The 13,948-nt window shown below is 35.4% G+C and overlaps 1 protein-coding gene across 2 annotated transcripts in view; it reads right to left on the bottom strand.

Annotated features, from left to right (window-relative positions):
- Positions 1 to 495: 495 nt before the first annotated feature.
- The window catches only part of SYNE1 (spectrin repeat containing nuclear envelope protein 1), a 334,503-nt gene continuing 321,050 nt past the window's right edge, over positions 496 to 13,948 (bottom strand). For both annotated transcript variants that reach the window (XM_075203581.1, XM_075203580.1), the window contains 3 exons: positions 12,510 to 12,602; positions 11,451 to 11,509; positions 496 to 1,430 (listed from right to left, as the gene is read on the bottom strand). In XM_075203581.1, the coding sequence (XP_075059682.1) occupies positions 1,190 to 1,430; positions 11,451 to 11,509; positions 12,510 to 12,602 (393 nt within the window). In that variant the 3' untranslated portion in view covers positions 496 to 1,189. The remainder of the gene's footprint in view (positions 1,431 to 11,450; positions 11,510 to 12,509; positions 12,603 to 13,948) is intronic.

Below are 13,948 nucleotides of genomic sequence, written 5' to 3'. Positions count from 1 at the left end.
GGATTATTCTGCTTTGGGGTAGCTGCATTTGTTTAAGTTAAACCTTTAACAGAGTCTCCATTTAAGAAGAATCATTACTATCCTTTGAAATATTTATCTAATTTAGGATGTTGATAAATGTCATTATGCATTGTCACAGGAATAGAAGCAATTTATCAGAGCATTGTATTGGGCTATTTGCTTGTAGCAATCTTCATTCAGGAAATAACGGAACACTGATGCTATTATGAAACTTGATGATATGAAATTCATAATTAGACACACTAGTTGTGCATATAACCATTTGGAGGACAATGGTATCATTATGCTTGCAGCCCAATGTATACTGTATACTCAACATATTCTCCATGTTGGTATCTGCTATCTATGCTACTGATAATTATACCAAACATGATATTGGTTTAAAGTAGCAAACATTCTATACTGGTACCAGGAGTTTCTATCTGGCTCTGCCCAAAACATGACATTATAATGAATAACCACACAAACCACCAATATATTTTACAATATCTATAATTGGAATAAATCAATACAAACAAAACTCAGCTTAGCAAACTGTACATACATAAATAATATTTTCTCTTGACATTTCATAGATTGCTCTATTTTGAGATCATGGTTTCATTTCTTACATCCAGTTACATAGCTTAAAAAAAGTGCTTTTCATTTGTACATCTTCCATACTTAAAGCAGAGTTTACATTTAATTCATGCTTCCCTCACAAAACCCCACACCGAAAGCCCCTAAACCAAAAATGCCACAGAGAAAAGTAAAAAAATATTTGCCATATAAGTTCTTTAAAATGTTATATTACAAGCATCTAAAATAGCATCATAATTGCAAACTCTTTGTGAAATACTGATAATGCTCTCATTTGGGAATTAGCTACCAGCTTGTTAGTTATTATTGATGAGATGACAAAAATATAAAACTTGGCTATGCATAGTTTTCTGTGAAAGGTCAAATGATTTGTGGGTAAAAAATTATGTCACTTTTTCAGTAGAGCTTTACGAGATGTCTTACTGTGTTAACTGTGAACCACAGCATGCTGTTACCAATAAAGCATAGCTGTCATACTTGTTTAATGTTCAAAGGTTAATTCAGTGAACGGAAGCTGCCACAATAAGTGCAATTAAAATCTGGCAGAAGCTCATACAAATTTCAGAGTGAGCTCTGCTAATCAGCATACTTATATAGGTGGTGGTCCGTTGGTGTATCGGAGCATTGGGTGGAAGGACCGTGCAAAATTATTGGACAGAGTACAACTGTAGTCTTCTTCAGTCATTGGTACAAGACATGCAAGACCAATTAAAAGCAGCAGAAGAAGTTGAAGTGGAAATGCAGCTCGGAGAACTCGTAGAAAGAAAGATTGGTGTCTTTCAGCCAAATTGGTTTCAGAATGGTAGGAATCTGAGCCATCGTCTTTGGACCTGGTAAATGAAGTTGAAAAATGAGTCTAAAGTAAAAACATACAAAACCATATCGTATTTTCAATATGTTCTATGTTTCCTGGTACCTAGACTGGTACCTAAGCCTAATTAGAACTCTGTCTATATAGTTTTACTTCTCTATTGGCAATATCACCGGAATAGTAGATTTTTTGCTATGGATGTGATCTTTAGTTGATGCTTCCACTAAACTCTATGTTCAGCTGTATTTTGTATGTATGTGAATTCAGATGTCTAAGTAAGAGCATTAACAAAAATATTAAACAGTTGTTGTATAACACCACAGGGATACGGTAGAATTGCTCAAAGATAGTTGAAAGTACCTTGAGAGACCTGTTTAACCTTTGCACTGAATCAGTAGCCATTGTTTTAGTCACAACTCAATATGTAATATACAAGTACACGTTTAGTTAATTGGTAAAAATGTACAAACGTTAATTCTAGATAATAAACCCTGTATCATTTAGAAGTTGTTCAGTTTAAGAAAGTTCTTAAGAAGCATTATATTATACAATATATTATACAATATCTATATAGCACAAAATGATATAACTAAAATATATACATATGTATTAAAAAATGAGATATATGAATTTTGTTCTATTTCAAAGTGCATCTGACACCACAATCTTCGCATATCACCACTATCTATTATTGGGTACCCTACTCTTTCCACTACCTCTCAGTTTGTAGCTTCCCAGATGCATCCATTTCTTTTGTCACTTGAGGACACTGGCAGTGTAACACGCAGCTCGGTCCTCACTAAGACAATCACACAGTTCTGCCTGTGAACATTCCGATGGTCATCATCATCACCATCTATGATCTCATAATAACCACGGAAAACACGGACATGCAGGAGCTATAGATTGACTGACTACAATAAGTTGATCAAACCACTCCTTATTTATAGTTGCTACCGTGCAATAGGTCTGCAGGGGGTATAGGAATTTGGAGATTAAATAGAAGCGAGGGAGAAATCATTTTTAATTTTTTTTTTTTTTAAATGTCCCTAGGGTATATACATTAGTTATTAACATGACCAAAAGTCATCAAGTATGGTACTTAATAACATGATGATTGGAATAGAAATATAATGGTTTATTTATTTTCATGTCAAAATCCCCCAGAGTGTAAATATTATTATATACTGTATTATAATTCATAATTCATAGTTTTATCCAATAAAGAACATAACATATAAACTTAACTTTAATTTCTGCTAATTTGTTTACAACAGAATCCCCTAGATAATGCACAGAGCATTGAAACATATTGGATAATAAAAATAATAATAATAGTCCTAAAGAGAGTGGTACTTTCCATCTCTAACACAGTACTGTGTTTTTATACATTTTCATTGTCTGGTTGCATGCTTAATCATGGACCACATTTTAGTACATGGCATCAGCAGTCTCCTTCCTTGAGTTTCGGCAGCTTTTGTTTAACAGCTCAGCAAGTTCCATTGTCACATGTACCAGTACAGTAAACATGTCTATACTACATTGTACTATTCGCCTTTGTGCTTTACTATACCACAATTCAACACTGTAATCATTTTTTAACAATTCAATTGTTATGTGAACAATACTATGCTACAGTACTGGCAATAGATGCTGTTAGCTTTTAAATTAACAGCAGGATGTTAGACCATGATACAATTATTTTATCATAACATGAATATCCATAGGTAATCTCAGTCAACAATTACGGAACTGAAGCTTTCATTTGTGGCAAATAAATGTAGAAAATGCATAAACTACCAAAATGTCTCTCTAGAAGCATCAAATATATTAAGTAAAGGTGTGTTTGGATAGGTCCCAGACATGAACTATTGGACTGATATTGGATTCCTATGTGTATTAAAGAGCATTTAAAAAATCTTTCAAAATATAATTTTACCCTCAACTGTCCTTCAATAATAATTGTTAACTAAAATGCCCTAATTAGCACCAATGAATCATATATACCAATATATGAGAGTTTTATTAGTGTGAGGTATTAACATTATTTTATTTATTAAGATTTATTTATATAGCGGGAGCATAGTCCGTATTGCTTTACAAATAGGAACAGGTTTGCTGCATCCCGCCATATATTCTGCCAGTTGTTGACGAGCAGGATACATTTTATAGATTTCCTATATATGCTAAGCCTAAAACAGTCTCCGTTTGTATTGATAAAATAAATAATATAGTAACTGTACTATAATGTGCAGATATACAATTTATATTTTGCTGCAATATTTCAGATAGGAAAAACATAGAGATGAATGATATGCTTTGGAATGATGGGGGGCAAACAATGAGAAACAATGGGGAAAATACACATGTCCGTCTCTTATTCCATAATGATTTTTTTTCACTCCACTGACTTAAAGAGGACCGGATATCTATCAGATTGTGCTTCATGTACTATGTATCTTCAGGGGCGCACGCAGGGGGGTTTCTGGGTCTCCAGAAACCCCTCCTTTCCGTAGTGCCCCTACACAGTGGCACTGTACTATATAGCAGCCGCGGCGCTGTCAAAGAAGCGTCCGCGGCGGTGCTGTATTGTATATAGCACGCCGCGGACGCTTCTTTAACAGCGCGCGCGGCTGCTGTATGGTATAGTGCTGCCAAAACGGAGCTGCTGTGCATGCGCAGCAGCTCTCTCACTTTTTTTTGGGGGGGGGGATGGGGGGAACCCCCCTTAAAAATCCTGCGTGTGCCCCTGATCTCGGAGACTATTCAGTGTTCACGCCATCAAACTTGTGTGTATGCTCAATGGTGCTATGTAACAGTAGAATCAGACAGAAGGAGACCTCCTTGTGGTGACCGGCAGAGGTCAGCTGGCTGTAATACAGGGTGAGCAACGATTAAATGACTGCAACTGGAAAAATGGAGCTGGACTAAAGTGCTCTCAATAGTTAAGAGTTCTGCCTTGGGATGAAAGGGTTACTTAATTTGCTTTGAAATAAGATAGAAGTTTATATTAACAGTATTGTTTGCGATAGGAATAGAGACAATACAGAATGTGTTATCCTTACTTGAAGGTGTAGACACATTCAGAGGGGTAGATTCATTGGCCGCAATGTTCCTCTACTATGGTAAAAAGTAATTTCTCACATCTCTATGGGGCGCAAGCAGAAATCAGTGTTACCTCTGTCAGAAAATATCTGCGCGAGGTGTTTCGCGACTGTTGCAGGGGCACCTCACGTGGATACTTTCTGAATTGAATCTGCCCCTGAGAATGAACAGCAACATGACAGATAAGGTTTGATGTGGTTAAAAGTAAAGCTATGCATTTGCATCCTACAACATGCATGTACATTATAAGCTAATGAGACTACGAATAGTGATGAACGCTCCAGGCCTATTTGTAGATAAAATATTCTGAAATATTATGTAATGCCAATATGACCCGTCTAGAGCCAGTAGGTAATTGTGTCAGAAAGGTCATAGATGAGAGAGAAGTATCACTTTGTCCATTGATATAACACTACTAAAGGAATCACCTTACATTCAGAGTTCCTGAGCACCAATTCACTAAGAATGTCATGGAGAAATTCAGAGAGTGCAAATATTGGCAATTAAATTATTAATAATATTTAGCAATGGGAATTTGTAATCTCAGTTATAGGAAAATATTTTCCAAGCTAGATTTATTTACAGAGGAGAGAAGACATTTAGTGGAAGATATATATATATATATATATATATATATATATATAATTTTTTTGAACTAGACAAATTGAAAGCCTGTTCTGCATCAAGACTCCACAGAGGACACAGGTTATTCTTTGCAGTTGGGAAAGAAAGAGGTTTATACACTACGCTGTTGAAAAACAATGCTAGTTAAAATTGTACACAAAATCTTGACCTTTATCCTTGCTTTTAACAAAGTGTTAGAAGTATGTTGGTAAAGCTTCCTGGTAGCATAGCATTATATACTTAATGAGCAGCGCTCCCATAGAACTCCATTATATTATTTCCAAGCATTAAGGAAATGTTTTTAATGCCAGTGTGTACAAGGCCTAAATGTGTTGCTCTAGAGCAGTGTTTCTTAACTCCAGTCCTCACACCTCCGCAACAGCTCATGTTTTGAGGATTTCTGTCTGTGGAAGCAGGTGGGATAATTACTGACCCAGCCAAGTAAACTAAGTCTGTGCAGGATTAAAGAAATCCTGAAAACATGAGCTGTTGGGGAGGTGAGAGAACTGGAGTTAAGAAACTCTGCTCTGGAGTATGGAGTCAAGAGGGATTTTTTTTTCTCTTAAAGTAAACTGAACTATGCTTATTGTCTGCCTTCTTCACATATTGCCATGGTTAATGCACACTATTTTAACTGACAAAGGGCTATGTTACATGGATGGGTTATTATGAAAACTATCTGCATTAAGTTTCATGATAGTTTTGTGTGCACAAAACTTCATAGTTAAATTTTATGAACCATGGAAGAGTAGTATATGGTAATTGGTTCCCTAGTTTTTACCAAATAAAAGTGCACCATATAGCCCATACTGGTAGTCTTACATTTAAAACAAATTAATAAAAGAGATAAGGTCATTTATTTAGCCATGTACCGGGGCTGGCAGGGCTGACGGGAGGAGGGCATCCGACCCCCGGGCCGGTCCCATCGTTGATCTACATGTATTTATTTTTCTTTGAAATGTTCCTAATAGGCTGCTGAGCCAAGTCTTGTCCCCCGGGCTAAAGTTTGCCAGTCCTCCCCTGGTCATATATCAATTCAGATAGGACACACAACTATTACAAAAGAGCACGTTTCGTATTACATATTTCTCTGCTGAACTTGTTCTTGAGCACAGAGGAACAAGGAGTCCCCTCCAGAATTGGACTGTAACTTGACTGTGATTGTCGGCTGTTTTTACATTGATAGCTTAGTAAAACCTTGTTTCCAGCAATATATGCTTCTTGTATGTATATCCATGATACAATTCTAATTAGAGCAACTACTTCAGAAAAAAAGGTAATCCATGGATATATGTATTTTTTACATAAATAAGTATGTACATATGCACTTTTTTCTTTGTGCGGATCATAAAAGGACATCAAAATAACAGCCTGGCAGTGGATTTATCATCAATGGCCATAGAACATTTAAAGTAATCTTTTCCGGGAAATGGTTTTAATAGATATTAATGGTTTTAATAATATGGAAAATCCAATAAATGATATAGAAATACGGGTCATTTGTTCCTATGTTTATTCTTTTCTGCTCTTTAATTAGATAAAATCATTTGCCCACATGTTATTTTTTTTTTAGAGTGCTGTTCATTTGTACTTCCTTTACAGAATTGTAAATGATGGTCCATGAGTATTTCTTTGCACAATCCATACTTTGAGTTCGATTATTCTGTAATAATAAAAACCACAGCACGCTTTTGCAAGGACTAATGTTAAAAAGCTCACATTTCAGATTATATACCAGCTGGCTACATGTATCTGAAAATAAGGGATTTGTGAAGCAAATTTTATATTCGATTATTTTTAGAACACTACATACAAAACTGACTCACATAGTGAAGACAATTTCTATCTAAATGTACACAACTTTTGCTATGCTCATAAAGACTAATCACTGGTTTTTGCTATCTATATATTATTTTATAATTACTATTATGTACTACTACATTGTCTATAATTGAAAGTTCTAGAAGTTAATGCCTATGTTTACTATATATAATATAGTACACATAGGAATGACATAACCATTTGCTTGTAATATGTAGATTGATAAATTAAATAATGACTTCATATATTGCATGCACTTTTGAGATAATGAAATAACTATTTGTTTGTAAACTAAATGCAATTGATGTATTTTTATCACCACGATACTAAGCAATTTATTTTTCTAGTTATGCAATCAGAAATGAGAATAAAGCTAGCCTCACATGGCAACTTGTGGATTTCTGGTGGATTGGCATGATTGGCAAATAGCCAAATGTGCGTCTAATTTGGCCACACTGAGCAGATTGGTCAGTGGGTGGGACAAATAAAAAGTCAAGACAGGCACTTATATAAGGGATAATTTTCCCCCTACTATGGCAATGGTTAGCACTGCTGACTAGGGCTCTATCTGTGCGGAGTCTATATGTCCTCCAGGTGCTGCTGTTTCTTCCTACAGTTCAAAAACATACTGTTAGGATATTTGGCTGGTAAGAAAAATGGACCCTGGTGAGTCATGTGTGTAGTAGAGAATTTGGTCTGCAAGACTCGATGGGGAACTGATGAAATGTTATGTACAGGACTGTGTATTATGGTGGCACTATATACATAAACCGAATAAATAAATAAATTATAATGATATTTGAAGTCACCAAGGAGAAATAGATAATGAAAGATACACAAACTGAGACCAAACTGCCCCCTCCCTTCCTTCTATTAACTTGTGCATTATAATATATATTTTACAGCTAACTTATCATTAAAAAATAGGTGGCTATAGAAAGAATTGGGTTTCCCAAATCAACAGTTGCTTTTTACATAGTCATTACAATTATATATATTAGAAAAATAATACTGTGTTGAATGCATAATGGTTAATAACAAATATAGTTAGATAACAAAATGTTGTTTAACTATATTATATAAAGGAAAGGAAGGAGATATTGTGATTAATTACTATATAGATTAAAACACCTAAAAAAAAGCACTTTACCTAAAATCATTGCACACACAATCCAAAAAGTATTTATGAAATGCTCCAAAGTCGTTAGAAATCCTGTAAACCGCCTTTATTTTGTCTGCCCTTAAACCGTAGTCCATCAATGTTTACTGATCCAGTGCAAGATCAAACACAAAGTACAGCGATCAGAGGCACAGTGACAGCCTGTTCTGTGTTATCAGTTACTACTGCAGCTGACATCAAACACAACCTGTCTGACTTGTGCTTTTGATTAAGCTCTCCATTCAATTGAAACTCGTTTGTATTCCATGCTTGTCTGAATGACAAATTGAATATTGTGCTGTACTGCAAAAAGATATGTTAATCAACAGTGTTGGTGGAAAGGAAGAGTGCTGCGGCTGGGATGTTATTAGAAAGTGGACCTTGCTGAAAGCTGCAAAGCTGTTAAGACGCACACTGGGCCAGATGTTTGGCAGCGCAAGATGTGAGCTGGAAAGGCGATGATAGCTCAATGCTTTTATTATCACAGCAGATTACATCAAACATGCTCATCAGCTTGTCAGTGAACCCTTTGGTTACCTCTTCAGTATTCACAAGACACATGCTGAGAGATATCAAGTATACTGGTGGGGGACATAAGCCAATTTTATTGTTTGCTAATATCTCCTAATTTAGTTTTTCATTGTAATCTGTTGTCTTATGTGTCTATGTAAGTTCAAGGTCATTTATACATCATGACTTCATAACCAAATCATGCTGGGGTAATTTACTTATATGCTGCAAAAGTACAGTTACCCATAGCAACCAATCATTTGCTTCTGCTACTCTAACGTTTACTTGACATATCAAAATCTATTATGGATTGGTTGCTATTAGATACATCATATTTGCCTCACAGTAGTAAGTCATCCCCAATTTGTTGTAAAAGTATTCAAAATTAAAATGTATTATAGTGTCAAACAGCTTAAAGACTAATGTGTTTGGGAGGCAGTATCTTTCTGGTAGGTCTCACTTTATATTCAGCAGGCTACACATTTATTTGTCTTTACAGCATATTATATAACTTAATAAGCAGAAAACACACTCACTGCATGTATATGTGCATTTATTCTATGTGTGATTAGTTTGACACTGACATTTACGATTGGACAAGGCATCGCTATTAGTCTACCTCATTTTGTGCCGTTGTATCTGAATTTGTGCCTTTTTCTCATGCCCCAGTAAGTGTAATAATTGTGCAATTAATAACAAATGCATTGCTACAACTGAGCCTTATGCCATGCCTGGTGCATATTGTGAACCTTGAACACACGGCTCCTCCAAGCTATGCGATGACCGGCAAAGATGCAGAGACAGACATGTTGTTTTACAAAACAGGAGAAGTGGGTTTTCTCCTTTACTACACTATACCATCTAGATGTAAACCCCACCATCTATGAGTATCCAAGACTTGGTTGTACTATATGTTTGTGCTAGTTATTACATTACTTTGTATACAGTATATATCACTATGCCAGTCAGAGTGATTGGTGAGCACCAAATAAATATTTGCTTTTATTAGTGCAATTTGCAGAAGACAAATCAAAGCAAGAGTTACAAACAGGGAGTTATTTGCACTCTTAGTTAAAATTGTATACACCAGTTTGATAAGTATCTTATAGATTGTAAGCTTGTGAGCTGGGTCATCATATATCTTTGTCTGCTTGTTAATAAGCAGTCTTGTTTTATTACTTCTAAAGTTCAGAGGAGAACAGATATTCAGAAATGCATACGATATGCATTATATGAGGACTTGCACAATGCAGAAGACCAATACAGAGTAATAGGGACTTTAATGGAACAAAAATTTCCAGGGACAGACCTTCAAAAACTGGGACTGTTGGCAACTATGGACGTGCTTTTGTTTAACAGGAATATGGAAATGCAGCAATGTGTCGGAAGACTGAAATAGTAAAGCTTTTATGCCAACACTTCCACTCTGGACGTGGGATACATCTTACACCATAAGCTCACTAAATAGTGTATGTATCCTGGACTTTCCTAGCTAGTGTACACTTATATTTGACTGTTTTATTTAACAGTGATTTGTGATTGTATCGTCTTAATTATTAGGTTTGTTCTATCTTTGTGCTACAAATTGTAATGAAAGTAAGGAAAAAGGTCAGGATGTATCAAAGTGTCGCTTTGTATAATTTAAAAAACTGCCTTCAATCGCATTATTCATTAATCTGCAGTTTGTGTAAAATCGCATCATAAGTAAACTGCTGGCTTGCACACTGAACCACATGTAAAGACTGTTAGCTCCTGATGACAGACACGACTTATGGGAACAAATTGTTCCCAAGATTTGATTTGAGCGCACCTTATATTCACGGCCCCTCTTGCTTGGGAAGGTGGATAGGAAGTGGTCATTTGTAAGTGTTCTACAGTATGGACATGCACAGGCAAATTAACTATGCCCCTCGGGAAGCGTTTTGACTTACATGTATTTTAAGATACAAGTCCAGATGTATTTTAGCTGCATTTTAGTATCAACTCTAGATTAGGTATCTTTTTGGAGACATCAAACTCAAAATACAGTGTTATCTATGAGAGCCACGCCCCCAAAAAATTTTGGGCGGTTTTGCAAACCGCCACTTCATACATGACACTGTATGCATAGATTCTAGGTTGCAAAACCAACATTGCGATTTCCGATCTGCCAATTTCAAAACATGTGTTTGATGTGCAGTTTTTACTTAGATGAACTGTAAGGTCACTTTGATATACCCTGGCCTAACTCTAAGTAACTATCGGGAGATTGAAGTAAGAGAGGGAAAAAAGACTAATGAAAAAAAAAAAAATGATTGAAGCACACAAAACAACAGCAACTGAAAATACAGAAGCCTTTCTTAATGCAAGGGTAGAACATTTACCCAAAAATATATGGAAAGCAAAAGCTACAGCTGCAGGTTTGCACTCTTGTAGTCAGCGAGTTATGGGGAACTCTTGTGTGAAAGAAGCTTGAGAGTTGTGTTAGTAAGGGTTAGTGAGGTTAGCAAGAAGAGATGTCATTGTCAAACCTAAGGACCAATCTGTTCTGACAATGAAGAGTTCAGAGGAAGCAAATGCCCACAAAATGGTCAATATCCATTTTGATACTGGCAAGTTCAAAAATGAATGGAATAGAGCCTAACTTAAACTGCAGTCTAGAAATAAAGAGGATGGTAAAAAGTATGTGCCATCAAGATTAATCTGCTGTCCTGTAAGGCTCAGCACAGTAAACTATACCAAATAGTGGTGAGAATCCAGAGAAAAGTAATTGTCTGATGGACACGTTCTATCATCCTCTGTGTTCTAGAGTAGAATAAGGAAACCAGGAGAATAAGGTACCTGCTAGGTGGGTTGTTGACAGAGGGTCCAGGCTGTGAGACACTACATTTGCCCCGTGGCTGTTTGCAATGAACAGGGGGTAAAGAAGAAGAATGTTCAGTCCAGGCAAAAAAAAGACAAGCTACCGGTGAAAGAAAAATCAACAAAATGAAAAGTGCAGCAAAAGAAAGTAAAATCACATGAGGTGACCAATACCCAGGATATAAGAAAACTGGCTTTTTGTTTCTATTTTATTTCCATTTTGCGGCTATCCGAAATTAAAGGCATTCCACAAGCATGCAGCACGTGACATATTAACATTGACTATAAATTATGAATCATCTGGGAAATATATTTCTGACTTTTTTAAAAATGACAATAATATGTGTATATATATATATATATATATATATATATATATATATATATATTTATATTTATATATATATACATATACACACATACGCACAAATACAATTTTAGACTGCAAATACTTATTCCAAATATCATGTTTAACTGCAAAAATATTATTCTACTGGTTATTTATTATTTAAGTATAGTAGAATAATTCATGTGATAATTTATTGTGCAATAAAGGATAACCATATATATTCAGTGTAATCTTTAGGATTTTGGGTTTATTGCTGTAATTCAAATTCAAAAAGCCAGTTTTTTTTTTACACTTTATTACTAGTATCTAAAGGGGTGAATGTAGAAAAATCAATTAAGAAGATCAAATAGGTCATAAGGACAGAATTTACAGATGTTATTTAACTAACGTGCAAATGATAAAGACCCAAAACCACAGAAAACTGATCAAAATATAATTAAACATAATTAAAAGGGATAGGCCAAAATAATTCCAGCTTCACTAAAGAATGTATCATGTTCTGACTCTTATGTCATGCAGGAATGAAATGTCAGGGTGTTTGGAAACCTGAATATTGCAATGTGAACAGTCCCTGGGAATGTGAGATGTGTTCACTGCCCTCCCTAGTGAGTTTGTAGTGAAAGCCTTGCCTAGCTGAATCTCTGGACTTTCCTTTTTTTTTTTTAATGCGGAAACTGCGCTTGCATTACCGTTCTCTGCCTGCTGGGGGTGCTTCTACCAGACACAGGACTGAGGGATCCAGAGGTGTCCAACTCATCTGCGGAAGACCACGAGGACAACTCCTAATTGTAAATATAAGAAATATTAGCGCTTACTCATTCTTGGCAGATGCTGAATTATATATAACTGGATAATGAGTGCTTAGTTGCAGGTTCTGATGATGAAAATCGCGTCATATACAAGGAACAAAGTGTTATTTTCTATAGGTATATTAGTCTTTAAATAATCATAAATTGCAACATATACCTTTGCTGATGTTCAACCAGTAAATTAGTTGCAATTAGTAGATGCTAATAAAGAAAAACAAATGTAAAGATAAACTCCATCCAGCATATATATTCTTGTGTAGCTTAAAATAACACGCAAGGTCTATAAACTTCTACATAATAAACATCTATCTTTTACCCTCTATTAATTCTATACAATACAATGTCTGCTTTTCACCCTCTAATATATGGTGTTTGTGCAGTTTCTGGGGATAAAACCATTAGGTTCCACAATTCCATGCTTCTTTTCCTACAATCAAAGCGCAATCTTGTTTTCATCAACTGCATCCTAAGAGTTAATCTAATGCCAGCATCTCAGCGCTGGAGAAAACCATGAAGCTGTGTGTTTGAACCAACAGTCAGAGAAGACCCACACTGGAATTTAAAATTACCAAAGGAACCGCCCATAGGTCTGAAACGTAAATGGACCCCTAGAGCATGTATGATACAAAGAAGCAATAGATAGTGACTTGATTGTTCACTGATATTACAAAAATATTAAACAATATGGCAATATAGTAGAGTATCGTGTATTTAAAGGTTAACTGCATGATCACACACCAGCCCAACATGGAGCATGAACACTGAAAAGAACTGGAATTACTATGAAACAAAGGAACAAATACAAATAACATACAATATAAAGACTATAGCACTTCAAAATATTATTAACATCAAAAGAAAGAGAAAGAATCTGCATATATTTTGTGCAGAAAATGTCTAAAAAAATAAAACAAAAGAAAAATATGATATACTGAATGTTATATACAGTCCAAATAATATGTGGCAACATATACACACTTATACAAGGACCAAAATCTAGTACTAAAAATATCAACCTACAGTCAGGGCCATGTCATGTCAAATGTCTTGCCAAGGAGTTTGGCTGACCCCTCCACATTAGCTTTCCTAGATATTCTGCACATTTGCAGGCACATATTGGAACTATAACGTCTGCTTCTATTGCCAAAGAGATTGGGCTATTTGGAAATACTGTCCTTGGTTTATAAAGTAGTTTACCACGAACATACATACTAGTCACATGAGGACTTTTGTCTAGAAAATAGTTACCTGTGTCTTTAAATATTGACTGAATATGACAAAGTTAGCTTGGATCTTGTGAAAAATGAACAGTTTTTTGA

Source organism: Mixophyes fleayi, chromosome 3 (assembly GCF_038048845.1).
Source record: "Mixophyes fleayi isolate aMixFle1 chromosome 3, aMixFle1.hap1, whole genome shotgun sequence".
In the NCBI taxonomy this organism is placed as follows: Eukaryota; Metazoa; Chordata; class Amphibia; order Anura; family Limnodynastidae; genus Mixophyes; species Mixophyes fleayi.
This window is presented reverse-complemented; position numbering and strand designations above follow the sequence as displayed.